The 17,321-nt window shown below is 37.3% G+C and overlaps 1 protein-coding gene across 1 annotated transcript; it reads left to right on the forward strand.

Annotated features, from left to right (window-relative positions):
• Positions 1-8,235: 8,235 nt before the first annotated feature.
• chmp5a (charged multivesicular body protein 5a) lies at positions 8,236-15,458 on the forward strand. The gene is made up of 8 exons (XM_007260172.4): positions 8,236-8,435; positions 9,152-9,256; positions 9,512-9,558; positions 9,980-10,073; positions 10,189-10,260; positions 11,867-11,975; positions 12,058-12,173; positions 14,962-15,458. The coding sequence occupies exons 1-8, from the start codon at positions 8,370-8,372 to the stop codon at positions 15,010-15,012; spliced, it is 660 nt and encodes a 219-aa protein (XP_007260234.1). The 5' UTR covers positions 8,236-8,369; the 3' UTR covers positions 15,013-15,458.
• Positions 15,459-17,321: the final 1,863 nt, after the last annotated feature.

Below are 17,321 nucleotides of genomic sequence, written 5' to 3' on the forward strand. Positions count from 1 at the left end.
TGTAACAATTTAGGAAGTCTGTGGGAGTTAATTTAACACTTGCCTTTTTGCTGTGTTATAATAGAATTTTGAATAGACAAACATAATTTATTTTTCATAAACAACTTTTTGGTTGTTGAGATTGACCTAATATATGTGTTGGCTGACAAAGAATCCTTCTTTGGATTCTTCATTACAACATAAAAGAAGGACACATTGCACACAAAATAAGCCCAGTTGCCACTACTGTGATGCAATCAATCTTCAAACACAGCCTCTAAGGGGTGAATTGCAGATCTCCTATTCTGACCTCTGGTTTCTATCACCACAGCAGTAAAGAAAATATAAGTTGTTATAAGCTGAATTTGGATTATTTTAAAGATATAGCCCTGCTTTAGATCACTGAATTAGTGGTCTCTGAAGAGAGACAGGATTTCGGCTCTTGCTCATGAATATTCATCCATGCAAACATATCGCCAGAGAACGTCAACCTGCCTTTCCTCACAGTCTAATATTATTTTACAGCTCTAAAACTCAAAAGACGTAATGTTTTCAGAGATACTGCCTTAGTTGTAAAGATATAGCACTTAGTGCTTTCCCTGTGGCATTGATAACATTTCTTTCAGCTAAACTAACTTGGTGATGTGGTGCTTGGGCAGTTTCACCACGTCGAAGGCCCAGATTCTGCTCTAAATCATAAAATCTGATTGGAACAGCGGCCGCTTTGACCAGTGTTGTGTTGAGTTGTGCCTCCTTGTCAAATCGTGCTTCTCTAGTGTTTATTTAAGGCCTCTGTAAAATACGGAATCAACCGGAGATCCTATACCTATAGTTACTTACAGAAGACAGCTAATGTTAACTAGCTGGTGTAAACAGAGCTGTAAGCTCTTTAGCTGATGAATCACTGTCGGCTCTGCTGCAGCCCGGGTTCAGCTCTGTCTGTGGGCGGTCCTGAGCCAAGGTGGGCGAGGCCATAAATAATATTTCACGGGTTAACGTAGACCCGTATGCTTTTCCTGATGGACTGGTTATTCTGAGCATTTTCTTTTATTAGCTACTGCAGATAATGGAGGTTGAGGAACAAATTCATGTGCAGCATCATATACAACTCAGAGAGACCTATTGTATTTCAAAAAGAACAAGAAAAAGTGGATTTTAGCAGAAGGAGACCTTTAAGAATAAAATCAGCTCTATCATAAAATCTGCAACAGAAAGCTTAGAGAAGATGGTTAAGAACTATTTTTCTAAACTATGGCCTAAAATCGCTGGTTCAAATCCTTGATGCCATCAGTAGCCAGAGTCTGAGAGAGCACAATTGGCTCTTGATGTCTTAGGTGGGTAGATGACGTATCTCTCTCTCCCCTCATCACTACTATTGTGCTGCCAGGACAGGCGTCACATTGGAGGCAGTTCTAAAAGAGGTAGTGGCTGACTTAAAATATATGGGGGATATAGGGGGAGTCCTAATAAGAGGGTGGGATAACTGAGGAGAAAATTGGATGGGAAAAAAAAAAATATATATATAGGCAATAAGTAAATATTTGCTAATGAACTCAACTTAAAATAACACAAATAACAGAAAATCAGTGGCTTGCAGTTAATATAGTGGGTACCCCTTCTGCAACACCCAACCCCCACGCCGACCTACACATAGATTTATGTTAGAGCTACATATTCTCTGTCTCGACGTTATATGAGCTTAATGCACATTAACAGCCCAAAAATACAGCTACAAACGACCAAATCAATGCTTCACTTTCCTACAAGTACAGCTGGCCAACAAATATCACTCATTTGTATGCCTACAAGATGCCAGAGCAGCCAAAACATTAAGTACACACAAAAAATAATATTGTGAATTAGGTTCACATTAAAGGGCAGCCTTTAAAAAGGCTTTTTAATATGATATGACAAAATATTTGTCTCATTTACCGTTTCAATTCCAACTAATCCAGCATGTTCTCCATTTTATGACTATGCAACGCGTAGCCCCTTCAGCACAGCGCAGAGAAGGGCTTAGACAGCCATGACCCCGCCCCCGGAGTTAAAATAATGAATCTGATTGGAAAGCTTGTCCTGCGACTTTGCTAATATACTTCTTAAAAAATCAGTAGAAGGGTCAGGCAGAACCGTTGGCATAAGCCATTTTAAAAAGCTTTGATTGGTTAGAACAGCTGTCAGTCAGATAAGAGTCCCATAGCAACTGAAAAACACAGACTAATGCTTTGAATTAGTTGCTGTTTTTTTATTTTAGTTAATTTATAAAAAGATATGCTTATAGTTTACAATAACTATAATATATATTTACAGATGAAATATTATGTAATGATTTACATGCACCTATTGTCACCCCTTCTCTGAAAATATACATAAAAAGACACATGAAATAAGGATTTTTTTGTCAGATCTTTTTAGCACAGTTTTGGTGCCAGACATTACAATTGTCTTCAGTTCTAGCAGCAAGAGCAGCATGCCTATTCTCTAACTTAATGATAAATGATATTGATATTGAATGGTAAGTACACTATTTTTAAAAACATATCTAATTCTGTATTCTGGCTATCCAAAAAAAGGTCACATACTTTTTGGTTGAACCACCTTCCACTTTAACTACGGCACCCATTCGATGTGGCATCATTTCCACAAGCTGTTGCAACGTCACAGCATTCATTTCTGTCCAGTGTTGCATTCATTTTTGTCCAAGATCTTGTATTGATGAGGGGAGATTTGGATCACTGCGTAAAGTCTTCTCCAGCACATAACCAAGATTCTCAATGAGGTTAGGATCTGGTCTCTGTGGTGAACAATCCATGTGTGAAAATGATGATCTCATGCTCCCTGAATCACTCTTTCACAATTCCAGACCCATGAATACTGGCATCGTCATCTTGGAATATGGCCGTGTCATCAGGGAAGAAAATATCCATTGATGGAATAACCTGGTCTATATTCAGTATATTCAGGTAGTCAGCTGACCTCATTCTTTCAGCACATACCGTTACTGAACCTAGACCTGACCAACTGCAGCAACCCCACATCATAGCACTGCCCCCACAGGCTTGTACAGTAGGCACTAGACATGATTGGTGCATCACTTCAGCTGCCTATCTTCTTACTCTGATGTGCCCATCACTCTGGAACAGGATAAATCTGAACTTCTCAGACCACATGACCTTCTTCTTAGTCCCAATCCCTTGAGTTGCCTTCATGTTGTGCATGTGGAAATGCTCTTACTTTCACTAATAAACAATTTTAGTGCTGTTTTTCTACAATATGATTTCATCAAATGTTTGTGATTGCCAGTAACGATCATTCAAGATTTTTTTCCGACCACATTCCTTCCTCAAGGATGATGTTTACCCACTGTTCTTCCACTGTTCCACTGGACAGTTCTTACCTTGATTTTAGTATTTTCATCTCCAACCGTAGATGTTTTCTCTGCTTGGTACTAGTGATGGGTCGTAGTGTGCCGAGGCTTCGGAACAAGTGTCAAGAAATCCAGGAAGTGCTTAATGAAGCATGTATTGAGGCTTGTGTTATTAAGGGGGGGATGGCGTCACTGATGACATCTGAAGAAAAGATTTATTGTATTAATAGACCTTTACCAGACCTTTACCCACACATCACAAACAGATTAGATGAATGAATGAACACAAATTCAAATATAGGTGTTTTAATTTATTTTCCTGGCAGTGTACATCAAAAACAGTTAAAATACCCATAAAGTTTTTGGGCAGCAGGGGGTTTTGTGTGCACATGAAGCCTTAAGAAATTAACGATTTCTCTAACCACTTGAATGGAAAGCTTCAAAGCTTCATAAGGCTTCATCTGGACATCAGAACTTGATGCATGCCAATAGTGGTGCAGGGAAAAATCGAGCTCAAATCGCATTTCTAACATTGAACGATTCAGAATCGATTCTCATTTTCAAAAAAACTTTTTTTTTTTGCGGGTGCAGCTACTGTCTCACGGAGCTTTTTAACTGTCTCACAGAGCTTTTAAACTGTCGCACAGAGCTCAGCTACTGTCGTGCGGAGCTCAGCTACTGTCAGACGGAGCTTTTTAACTGTGGCGCAGAGCTTAGCTACTGTCTCGTGGAGCTTTTTAACTGTCGCGCAGAGCTTTTACTGTACTGCAGAGCCCTTTAACTGTCATGCGGAGCTCAGTTACTGTCCTGCGTAGCTCTTTAACTGTTAAAGAACTCCACGAGACAGTTAAAAAGCTCCGCGTGACAGTAGCTGAGCTCCGCGGGACAGTAGGGTGAGTGTCGCGAGACAGGAACAACAGGACAGGAAAAGTTTTTGCTCTTACTGCCTCTCCCTATTAGGCTACAGAGAGGCGTGTAGTGTTGTGTTACGTTGTTTGTTGTTGCGCCACTAAAATATGGAGGATGAAGAAAAAGAGTCCAACCGATTCGAAAGAATCGGAAAGAAATTGAATCGTGACCCTAAGAATCGATTCTGAATCGAATTGTGGGATTCCCAAAGATTCACAGCCCTACATGCCAATAATTTGACTCTTTTGAAACAGAGTAACATCGTTTCCACAACCACAGGATGTGTCTTTTCACATGGTTGTTTAAAACATAAGAAGCTACTCACTGCATCAGTTAAGCTTAAATCACTTGTTGCCAGCTGAAACATAATCACCCATGTAGTAATTGTGCAATGGAAGGCTCTTGCCTATTTGCTTAGTTAAATTCAGGAGGTTTCCTTTTTGAACCAGCAGTGTACTAAACAGTGTTTAAATATATTTGTATATTTCTCTAACATTTGTGTTTTTCTGAGAAAATAAATGTTTACTGTCAAGGCAAAAAGCTTTAAATCTGTATTATCCTCAGGCGTCTGCAAAGCAGAGTGAAACACTGCATGGAAATAAATTATGGACACAATAGAAGCAGGTGCCAAGGTTGAAATTCATGTAATACTGTTTCATGGCAGTTCAGGGATCTCCTGCAAAATTTGTAGGCAGTGTAAATTATTTAAAAGCTTATGATGTGCAGTTTCAGCACCTGAGCATGAATCATACAGGGAAATAAATTAGAAACTGTGATATATAATAAATCAACGGAGGCACAAACAAAACAACCTTAATAGTGCACATACACTGATACTGAAGATGCTCGGTTTGGTCAGGTTATTTATAATATACCATCCATCACAACAGACTAAAAAGCACTTTAGGAAGCTCTCAGCACCCTGGCTGTACTAATGTGACTTTAAATTGAGAATGAACAGGTTTAATTTTCACAAATGTACAATAAGAGAGCCACAACATCCCCTAGTGTTTAGAACATCCTGATAAATTGAGTGACTGGGCTAGTGAAGAAGGTCATGAAGACCCCTATAATGACTCTGACAGAGCTCAGTAGCTGAGATACGAGAGACTCTACATACGACAACTGTTGCCCGCGTTGTTTATCACTGAAAGCTTTACGGGTAAGTGGCAAAGAGAATTATATCTAAAGCTCACCCTAAGGCATGTGATTGACTCCAAGGTCAAGTGGAAGAAGCTTCTTTGATCAGGTGAGATAAACCTCACATCACCACAAACACTACATTCTCACTGTGAAGCATTGGTGGCACTGTAAGGGTTGTGAAGGTTAAATTTAATCTGAATGGAGCAAAATACTCTATAGGCAAATCCTAGAGCAGAATTAGAATCAGCCTGCACTTAAGACATAGGAGAAGATATATTTTCCAGGAATACAATGTATCAGTGTCCTACAGCGAAAGCTACAATTTAAAAAAAAAAAAAAAAAACAACAGGAAGGTTCTGGAATGTTCTTTGCATCTGGACTTGAAAAGGGCTGTTCACCTCTGATTTCTTTGCAACTTGACAGAACCTGAGCAGTTTTTCAAATAGAAATTGAGAAAATATGTATCCAAGTAAGTATCCAAATGGCAAAATTGACTTTTTTGCCCGAATCATCTCCTCATGATATTGCTTGGCCACCTGTGTTAAAAATTTCATACACCCTCAGTTGATCAGATCATTTGATTTTAATCCTTTAAAATAATGGTCTATGTTAAGAGTGTAACCTTTTGTTATGCTAATTTCTTATGCCTATAATATGACTAGGACCATTTTAATAGATTTCCAAGATGGTGGCTACCTTCATTGAACTAATTTCCATGATTCTGGGTTTGTCCCCAATTTGTGGTAATGAGATTTTACTTTAATATACAGTTGACTTATTATTAATAAAGGCTTTAAATATTGTATACAGTTACAAGTATTGTACACAACTAGATGTTTACATAAAGACACATTTTTATCACTGTCTGACACAATGATTTTTATGCTTTTTATCACTGTCTGACACAAACTCAGAATAAACCTTTCCCGTATTAGGTCAATTAGTATTACAAACAATGTATATTTTTGCCAAATGGCAGAATAATGAGCAAGAGTTTTTAAGACATTTTTATTACTTTCTGCAAAGTCAAAAGTGTACATAAATTTAATTAGTATTAGGTACTCTTAAACTGTAAGACTTGGGTCAAATGTTTTGGATATCCTTCAACAAGCTTCTTACAATAGTTGGCAGGAATTTGGGCTCACTTCTCCTGACAGAACTTTTGTAACTGAGCCATGTTTGTAGGTTGCCTTGCTCGCACCTGCCTTTTTCAGAATGATCCATACATTTTCAGTAGGACTGAGATCAGGGCTGTGTGATGGCCACTCCAAAACATTGACTTTGTTATCCTTAAACCACTTTGTAAGCAGTTTGGCAGTATGTTTTTGGAAGACACATTTGCGCCCAAGCTTTAACTTCTTGGCTGATGTTTTGAGTTGTTGCTTCATTATTGCCACATAATGTTCAAATATAAATATTCTAATAATCCTAACTGACCTAAAACGGGAAAGGTTTATCCTTATGTAATGTCAGACAGTGAGAAAAATGTGCATATGTGTTTTTTATATAGTAAATGTAAACTTCTGGTTTCAACTGTTTATTCTTATTTTTTTTAGTTTTTTTAGTCTGCATTTTAGTCATAAAAATAGCTAATTTAATAAAGCTAGCTAGAAATGCTCTACAATTTATGGCTGTTTAAATGCTAAAATATAAAACTGTTGTCTGTCTTTTCAATTAATATTTAAAATATTTTGAATTATGGTTGTTTTCTGGTTGGCTGTTAGTTAATGCTAATGCTAATGCTAATGCTAACATAACATTTTTGGATTAGCCAGGCTATAGTACACACACACACACACACACAGGACTAGTTAAAATGTCTCATTAAAAATGTATGCAGCTTACTTTCTGCTGAACTTCAGGACTATATAAGAAGTTTAATGATTTTCACTATAATTATTTGTTTAATTTTGTTGGAAGGTAATCCTAGGGTTGGACTTTAGGGCTCCATTGTTGCTTTTACCTGTGTAATATATTATTAAACTCTTGGTTAAATGGGAGAAAAAATTTATGCAAGTAAAGCATGCTGTGCCAAGTAAAATTTTCTAGATATCTGAAGCCCTAAAACTTCCTCACATAAAGTTATTACACCGGAGTAATCACCAAATAATTATAAATAACGTTACACTTTAACCATAGGTTTGAGAAAAAAAATTGGGTCTGAAACCTGTTTTTAAAATTAAATATAATTAAAATACATGCAGCGTTTTGTACAAATAATATTCCCAAGGTATTTCCTAAGGCCTGTCCACATATACGCAGATATGTGTAAAAACAGTAAAGTTCAGTAAAGTTATCAGTAAAATTTCACTGATTAAATTACAGCAGCTTACCTTTAATCAGTTAAGAGAAGTCTGAGGGTTTTGTAGTTTCCTGGTTTTTAGAAGGGTTAACAGCGGTAAACACCTGTGCTGTAAATGTGATAATATCTGTAGTTATTATCCAGGTAGCATTACGAAGCTGGGTGCAGCAGAAAAAGCATTTATCAGTGTTGTTAACAGATAAGTAGAGTCTCTGTTATCCTCTCTCAGCTCGTCTGGAGGAGCTATTTCCCCACTTTACTTCCGTTTCTCCAGTTTTATTGCCTCAAATTCTCCAAACATTATAAAACAAAGTTTGTTCCTAGTAGTTTCTCTGCATGGCTCTGTTCTGTGATGTTGATTTTCATGTTAGACTGTATAAATACTGTGTATATATATATATATATATATATATATATATATATATATATATATATATGCGTATTTATTATTTTATATAACTTTCTCCGTCTCTGTATGTTATTTATTATTTTTGTAAATTCACGTTATTATCCGAGACTTTTATTCTAGCGAGGCTTAGTTTGGCGATCTACCGGAAGTGGCTCCTCACTGATGCTCTGTGTCTGTGTGTGGCCGGTTAGCGTTTATTTAATCCGGTTATTTTACTGATTCTCTTCAAACACAGTCACAAAAACACAACACAGCACAGCATGAACCGGATCTTCGGTCGGAGTAAGAACCAGCCGCCACCCAACCTCTCAGAGTGCATCGGAAATGTGAGCTGAATCTGTAATATCTCTCTCTCTCTCTGTCTCTCTCTCTGTTTTTTGTCTGTCTCTGTCAGTCTTCCTTTTCTGTCTCTGTCTCTCTCTATGTCTCTGTCTGTCTCTTTTTCACTCTGTCAATCTGTCTCTCTTTCTCTCTGTTTTTTTCTGTCTCTGTCAGTCTGTCTCTCAATATCTCTGTCTTTTTTCACTCTGTCAGTCTGTCTCTCTCTCTGTCTCTCTCTCTGTTTTTTGTCTGTCTCTGTCAGTCTTCCTTTTCTGTCTCTGTCTCTCTCTATGTCTCTGTCTGTCTCTTTTTCACTCTGTCAGTCTGTCTCTCTTTCTCTGTTTTTTTCTGTCTCTGTCAGTCTGTCTCTCTGTCTGTCTCTTTTTCACTCTCAGTCTGTCTCTTTCTGTTTTTTCTGTCTATCTCTGTCAGTCTGTTTCTCTGTCTATCTCTATATCTCTGTCTCTCTTTCACTCTGTGAGTCTCTCTCTCTCGCTTTCTCTCTCTCTCTGTCAGTCTGTCTGTCTTTCTCACTGACTGTTTTTCTCTCTGTCTGTCTTTCTCTCTGTCTCTCTCTTCCTCTCTCTCTTTCTGTCGCTCTCTCTCTCTCTCTCTCTCTCTCTCTCTCTCTCTCTCTCTCTCTCTCGTTATCACGCTCTCTGTCTCTCCTGAACCCTGACAGCTGTGCAGCCTCTGACCACAGTGATGTCCACCTTTTCAGGTTGACGCGAGGGCGGAGTCCATCGACAAGAAAATCGCCAGGATCGACTCTGAGCTCGTCAAGTATAAAGACCAGATGAAGAAGATGAGGGACGGACCAGCAAAGGTGCACCAGCATTATAGCCTGGAGCCATAAAACAGCAAGCATAAACAACATAGTGCATGTACACCAGTTTATCAGTTACTCAGTTCTTAAGTGCACCAGTCAGTCACCTAATTAATGCACCAATTAAGAAGTTAATCAGTTTTTAGTTTGTCAGTTAGTCAATGCACTAATTGATCATTTCATTGGTTAATCAGTGCAATAGTTCATCAGTTAATTTAAGGACTAATTTAGAAAGTCTAAACTTTCTGTTTACAGAATGCCGTGAAGCAGAAGGCGATGAGGGTTCTCAAACAGAAAAGAATGTGAGTTTTTTTTCATATTATAAATAGCTATAAATGTTTATTTGTTGGCTGTTCTTAATAATGATCTTGTCATTAGCATGCATAAGACACAAATTTAGCAAAATGTAATGCTTGAGCTTAGGGCTGCACAGTATACATTTCAGTATCATTAATGCAGTGTGGGAATCATTGTTTTTTGAATATGTTACAGTAGAGGGCAGCAACTGTAAAAGACAAAAGACAAGGTTAGACAGTCATCATATACAAGTAATTATTACCACAAAAAAAACCCACAAATTATTTTTTTAGGAAATAAATAAATGTAGAATATTGACTCCTTAACAATTTCATTTTATGTAAAAGAAGTTGTAATATTATGATAAATCATATTTAGAGATGTAGTTCTCTGACGTTCTGATTGTTTTGTGTGGCTGTGATGAAGGTACGAGGGCCAAAGAGATCAGCTTGCCCAGCAGTCTTTTAACATGGAACAGGCCAATTACACCATTCAGTCTCTAAAGGACACAAAAACAACAGTAAGAACATAATTATTTATTATGTTTACCGTGCAGCTAATCTGAATATAACAAATTAACAGTGGTGTAAATAAGTGGACCTGCTGAAAATTACCTGTGACTTGTTCTTGTGTAGGTTGAGGCTATGAAGATCGGCGCAAAAGAAATGAAAAAGGCCTATAAGCAAGTGAAGATGGATCAGATTGAAGTAAGTGATTGTGCACTTTTGCAATACCTAGTCTGCACTGTCAGGCAGTAATGAAAGACATAGGGGTGTATTGGTTCACGACAAGATAACCATATTCACCATACTTAACTCATTTGCCCATCTGTGCAGTGAACACACACACATAATGTACACACTAGTGAGCATACACAGACACACAGTGACATATAGTGCGCTGCTAATGACTTTTGCTTGTGAGTTTTGGCACAGTTTTCACTGCCATACAGGCCTTAGAAGAAGGCGTTCCCCTTGAATCTGCATTGGTCAGCTGATTTTGACCTGAGAACTTGCCTGCAGAGCTGCAGCAGCTGCCGCCACAGTACCTGCTTGGCTTTACCTAGAGGCATTATAGCTAGACAACCCTATCTAACTCACTGACTAAGTAAGTAGCATACTTCAAGCATGGATATTTGGCCCTCCTCACTAATGTGTACTTTTTAATGGAGTGAAATACTCACTTAGAAAAGAAATATAACATTACACATACCGTTTGTATGAATTTTGATTAGAAAAGTATCTGCTGCTGCTGCTGTGCACTGAAACCTGTTCTCTTCGCCGTGTTTGGAAGACTGCTTGAAGCTGGTGGGGTGGGCGTGGCAGGTCTCAGACGAGGGTTCAGGCTACCTGTCAGTCCAAAATTAGGTGACCAATGGAGATTTGAGGTGAACGCTTCTTCCAAGCCCCGCCCATCCGTGAAAAGTGTGCCAAAACTCAGATACCAAAAAAATAAGCAGAAGCAAACAAGGGATTCCGGAAGCAAGTCTTTAAGAGCAAAAACCACAAAAAAATCACAAAAATGAAAGCAAAGACGGGCAAAATCTAAACTGGAACATTTTTTAAATAATTGCAAGGAATAATAAGGTAACCAAGTATGTTTAAAAATATATATTTGCTGTATTTTTTCTCTTTTGAAAGTATGGACCAGAGTACGTCTCAAATCTATTATTTTCCATCATTTGACACCGGTGGGTCTTTTGTGACAATATAAGCACCAAAAAATGTATTAAATCTGTTCAATTTGAAATCTGATACATATTAAGTTTGCTGCAGTGCGACTGTGTCTGAAAAGCTAGATAGGAATTCATTCGACTTTTACAACAAAGAGAAGGAAAAAAAAGCAGCAGCAGTGATTTGAGGACTGTAGTGGTGGTATAAATCCCAAGATACTAGATGTTTTTTTTTGTTTTTGCAGCCACACAGTGTTCCTAAAGAAATGGCTTAACATGGCTACATATTGTGGCTGAGTCAGATGTCAGAGATGTCCGACATGGGCCACATTAAAAAAATTGTATGAAAAGCCAAAAATAATCATTGGATTTGGTCAGAAAATCTAATTTGGGCCACTTTTACCTGCTGTGTAAACAATCAGACATTGACCCATATTAAACTTCCAATTTAAAGTTTCTTCACACCCACAGCTGTTTATTATGTTACCAGAAATGCTTTTCCAAGATGCTTCTTAAGTGGCCTATGTGATTTAAACAAATGTAACAATTGCTGTGTTTGTGTGACAATTACGTGTTTTAACTAGTTTTTCTGTGCTTTAAAAGTTAGTCAGCTCATCATTATCCTTGTGTCTGACTCCTAGGACTTACAGGACCAGCTTGAGGACATGATGGAAGAAGCCAGTGAAGTTCAGGAAGCTCTGAGTCGGAGCTACGGCACTCCAGACATCGATGAAGACGATCTAGAAGCAGGTAGGGGTCTACTCTTATATCTGGAAGGCAGGAGGATGTAATGCAGAGAGCATTTAAATGGTAATTTTGACTGTCATTTCAGAGTTGGATGCGCTTGGAGATGAGCTTTTGCTGGATGATGACAGTTCCTATTTAGATGAAGCTTCGGCTGCACCCGCCATACCAGAGGGAATGCCCAGTGACAGCAAAACCAATAAGGTTAGATTTGCATTTCATTTCTGCAACAACAACTTTTTTCATTCACGGTTGTCTTTGCTAGTTTGAATTTACACTTGTCACACGAGACTCAAGTCTTAGTATTATTTCACACATTCAGGGAAATCACTGGTAAGTTCCTTTAATATCACTTATATAATCATAAATTGCCAAAAGTCATGGGATATTAATCAGTATGGAAATTCATTAACTTTTTTTTTTTTAAGTTGTGAGGTGTTATCTTGTGAGTGAGGATGATTATTGGTCAGGATGCTCATTGCCAGAGTGATGTGAATTATCAGAGTTTGAGACAGGACTGTAAGCACATTCCAAGAATGAAGTTGTGAACATTTTAAGAGTGCTCACACCAGCACAATTTGGTCAGGTTAAAATGCACTTAGGTTAAAAGGGATTCATTTGCACCATTGGTGATGTACATTTCAGCAGGTGTGAAAACAGTAATATTACTTCACCGAGACTTGCAAGAGGAGGACTCTGGAATGGATTATTTGTAGTGAGAACATGATCAGACCATGTTTGATTCATGTTTGAGTTGAACAGTTTTGATGATGTTGGTTAATCTGATTTGTAGGGCTGGCCCGAATAGCGTTTTTTGAGCTCCGGATATTCGGCACTGATTCGAAGCGAATATTCGAATATTCGTTTTTAAAAAAAGAGATAAAAAAATAAAATTAAAAAAAAGCAAATCACGGCCCCTTTAATCCACTGAAAAATGTTCAATTTGCTCTGACCGACGAGACATATTCACCCCGGATTTTTGGTGTTTTTATCCCCCATATTTTTGTGTTTTCACCCCATATTTTTTCTGTGTTTTTAGCCCAGATTTCTTTGTGTTTTCATCCCGGAATTTCTGCTGCCCCACACGCGGCTTATCCGCTGCATAAGCAGGCTAGGAGGCTGCTGCACGGTCTCTCCGCTGCGCAAGCCAGCCCAGTAAATTGCTGTTTGTGTTTTCACACTTAGGCTATTTGCTTAAAAAAACAAACAAAAAAAAACGTTTGTTCAGGAAGTATTTTATATTCTTAAACATTGTTAATTATATTAGAGGACAGTCATTGTAAACTGTACTTGGTCTATTTCGGTTAAAGGATTGTGCAGGGCATATTACTGATTTTGTATTTTTGCACTTGGGCTATAAGCTCAATATTAAACATTTCGTTTGTTTAGAAATTATTTTATATTTTTAAACCATGTTAAATTATATTAGAGTAGAGGAAAGTCATTGTTAATGACGTTATTGTACTTGGTCTATTTCGGTTTAAGCATTGTGCAGGGCATAGCCATTACTGATTTTGTATTTTTGCACTTGGGCTATAAGCTCAATATTAAATATTTCGTTTGTTTAGAAATTATTTTATATTTTTAAACCATTTTAAATTATATTAGATAAGAGGAAATTCGTTCAGACATCATTTTTGTAGGCCAGGCTTTTGTAACCGATTTAGCCCCTACTGTTGCCACATTACCCCTTCCGTTTTATTATATAAATCAGTTTCGAAGAGCCTGCATTTTTTTTTATCATGTATAATAGAGGTCTGCGCGAGACTGATTTTTAAACCCACTCTTCCACGCTCCCGCGTTTCTGTCTCGTTACCGCTCCGCAAAAAAATTGCTTCTTTTAATCCCGCGCGCCACATACACATTTCTGCCGCTCCCGCCCCACGTTCCTAATATAAATTAAATAAACTACATTTAATGCTTCAAATTTACTTATATATTTATTAAAACAGCAGCGCTGAATAGTGCTGTCCCGTTCCTTACCCCAGTCCAAACACCATCGGTGTGTGCGTGTGTGTGTCGGTTCATCCTGCGCGTTGAGAGTTTTCTTTAGGTTTTTTTTTTTTTACAATTATTACAGTTTTCTTAACTATTTATTAATTTGCTCCCGCATCGTCTGGATTAAACTCCGGCTCCAGCCAATAACAGTTCAGTTCTGTCCCGCGCGCAAGATATTCTGACGGGACCCGCGAAAACAGAAGTGGTTAGAGTGAGGTGGAACTCTGGAAAGGAGAAAAAAAACGAATATCCGAATACCAAAATTAAAAACCGAATACCTACTCAACGAACGAATATCCGAATACCCGAATATTCGGGTCCAGCCCTACTGATTTGTTTTGCCCGGATAATTACAGAATACATATTTTCAAAAATGTCTTCTCTACTGCCGCTCTCCGCTGAATTGTTAGTCCAGAATACAGGACCTTCTTCCTGTATTTACTTTCTTGCTTCGCCCCACACAGATCAGACCAATAAGCAGAGACGCAGTGCTCACATTGTTTGTTGTAAGGCATTTTGTTGCACTTACAGTTTTCCTTGTGAGAAACCATCCAAACCAGGAGGAAGGAACAATCAAAGTTAACAAAGTCATAAACTGATTCAAATGAGAGAAATGAACTACAGATGTCATAAAATCTTTACCACCCACAGTGGACCTCGCTGTAGGTAATAATCGTGATTGGTGGTATCTGGCAAGAATTGTCCATGTGAACAGACAAGTGAATCAGAAATCAAATCCATATTCAATGCAGGATACCCCACACACATATCCCACAGGTCAGTGCGGTGTGGCAGTATGGAGCTTCCAAAGGACATGGCAAAAGTTATGGGACACTATACTCCACAAAGTTCATTTAAGTGTAGACCAAGCCTTTATAGCTCTTTAACTGCTTTTTAAGAATTCTTCTAAACAGAAAAGAAGCAGAAACTGGCATAAACCCCATGCATTGATTTTGTAGATCATCTGTTCAGCATATTTATGTTTATTCCTCAGGACGGCGTGCTGGTGGACGAGTTTGGACTACCGCAGATCCCAGCCACGTAGACGGGGTGCTTGCCGGATCTTTCTCCTGACTGAATTTCTTCTGCATATTTTTGTACATTTGGCATTCAGATCCATGTTTGCTCAAGAAGGCTTACCCAATATGTGGTAGTAAAGCTTGTGTTTGTGTTGGGTTTTGTGCCATTCCAGCATGTGGACTTGTAGCATTAAGTTTCCTTTTTGTTTTATTGGTTGACAACCATCTAAGTATTACCAAGTGTCATGTTCTCAACATTAATACCTAATTTAGTAGGTAATAATAATAATTATAATAATAATAATAATAATAACAACAGTAAATATAGTCTAAATCCAGTTTGATTATTCATTTCAAGTTGACTGTTGACTGTATGACTGTCTGTGAATGGTCAGTACTCTGGAAAAAAATGTTTGCACTAACTTATTATTTAAGTTTACATAATAAATTATACTTTTTTGGAAAACTGCAACTCAGTGGTCATATTGTTTCCTCAGTTCATATTGCTCACTGTGTACATCAGGGTACCCGCGGGTCCTTTTTTAAAAAATCTTAAAATGTCTTGAATTTAGTTTTACATATTCAATATCTAAAATGTCTTTAACTGTCTGTAAATTTAGGAGGGGAGGCATTAAATTACATTTGAAACAAAGTGAATAGCCGCACAAAGCGTTTAATTTTAGCCGTTTAGAGTGTTACAGGTATTTAAATCAATAAAACGATGAGTGCCCAAATTAATGCACCTGCCTAATATTTATTGCACACTTTCTTTAAATCCTATAAACTTCATTTTACTTCTCACATATCACTGTGTTTATCTGCTATATGCTATATTTAACTTAACTTGCTGATCCAAACAACCAATGATTTATAAAGGAAAATCATGAAAATTATCAACGGTGCCCAAACCGTTTCATACCACTGTATATCACAGACCCTGCTAAATACGCAACAATAAAGCATAGCATTAAGACAACCTTCTTGTTTCCACACCCACTATCCACTTTTTCAGCGGCACTCAGCTTATAGAAGCTCTTTGTGGTCCTATAATTACAGATTGTACTCATTCTGTTTCTCTACATACTTTTATTATCCTCCATTTACCCTGTTTTTTGTTCAGAGTACATATTTGTTGGGTGGTGGGCCATTCTCAGCACTGCAGTGACTGTATTGACATGGTGGTGGTGTATGAGGTGTTAGTGTGTGTGTATGAGTGGTTCAGACACAGCAATGCTGCTGGAGTTTTTTTAAACACTGTCCCCACTTATTACGCACTTCTATGTAACAGGTCCGCCTTGAAGATTTAAAGATAGAGACAGAAGGTCATCTGTTGCTGCAGTTTATATTGGTCATCCTCTAGTCCTGCATCAGTGGTCACAGGACATTGCTGGCTGCATATTTCTGGTTGGTGGATTATTCTCACCATTCTTCTTCTCTGCCTTTCTGATATTTTTCTTGTTCTGCCACTTCTGGGCTTAACAAGAACTGTCCCTGTGGTCTTCCATTTCCTTACTTTGTTCCTCACAGTGGAAACTGAGAGGTTAAATCTCTGAGACAACTTTTTGTATCTTTCCCCTGAACAACTATGTTGAACAATCTTTGTTTTTAGATCATTTGAGAGTTGTTTTGATGAGCTAATGATGCCACTCTTCAGAGGAGATTCAAATAGGAGAACAACTTGCAATTGGCCACCTTAAATACCTTTTCTCATGATTGGATACACCTGGCTATGAAGTTCAAAGCTCAATGAATGTATATATATATATATATATATATATATATATATATATATATATATATATATATATATATATATATATATATATATATATATTATTTTTATTTTATTTTTTTAAATGCTTTGCTGCACAAAACAATATGTGAGAGCTGTTTGTTGTCCATTAGAATAGACCATGAACCAGCTAATGAACAAGTTTATAAACCAATCAAACAGTAACTTGGCCTGCCCACTGCAATGGAATAACAGTAGTACTAGAAAAGGCAAATTTTTACTAATTTAATTTGATTCATAATATTTTTAGTTATGCTTTTTTTTTTTTTTTTTGCTGTTTAGGGATGGTTTATGAAATCAAAATGTCAATATGAAATGGAAAATATTACACACAGGCTTCCAATTCAATGGAAATAAAAATAGATATAAATATTTTAGTTAATTTAATGTATTTGCTCTTATAGATTTTATAGTAAAATATTAGACTCTCTACTATAAAATCTATACAGCAAATAAATTACAGAAACAGAAAACAGCATTCTTGTATTTTTGAAAAATGAATATTGAATCATATTTGATATAATATATAATATTTTTATTAAT

The sequence above is a fragment of the Astyanax mexicanus genome, chromosome 8 (genome assembly GCF_023375975.1).
Source record: "Astyanax mexicanus isolate ESR-SI-001 chromosome 8, AstMex3_surface, whole genome shotgun sequence".
Classification (NCBI taxonomy): Eukaryota; Metazoa; Chordata; class Actinopteri; order Characiformes; family Acestrorhamphidae; genus Astyanax; species Astyanax mexicanus.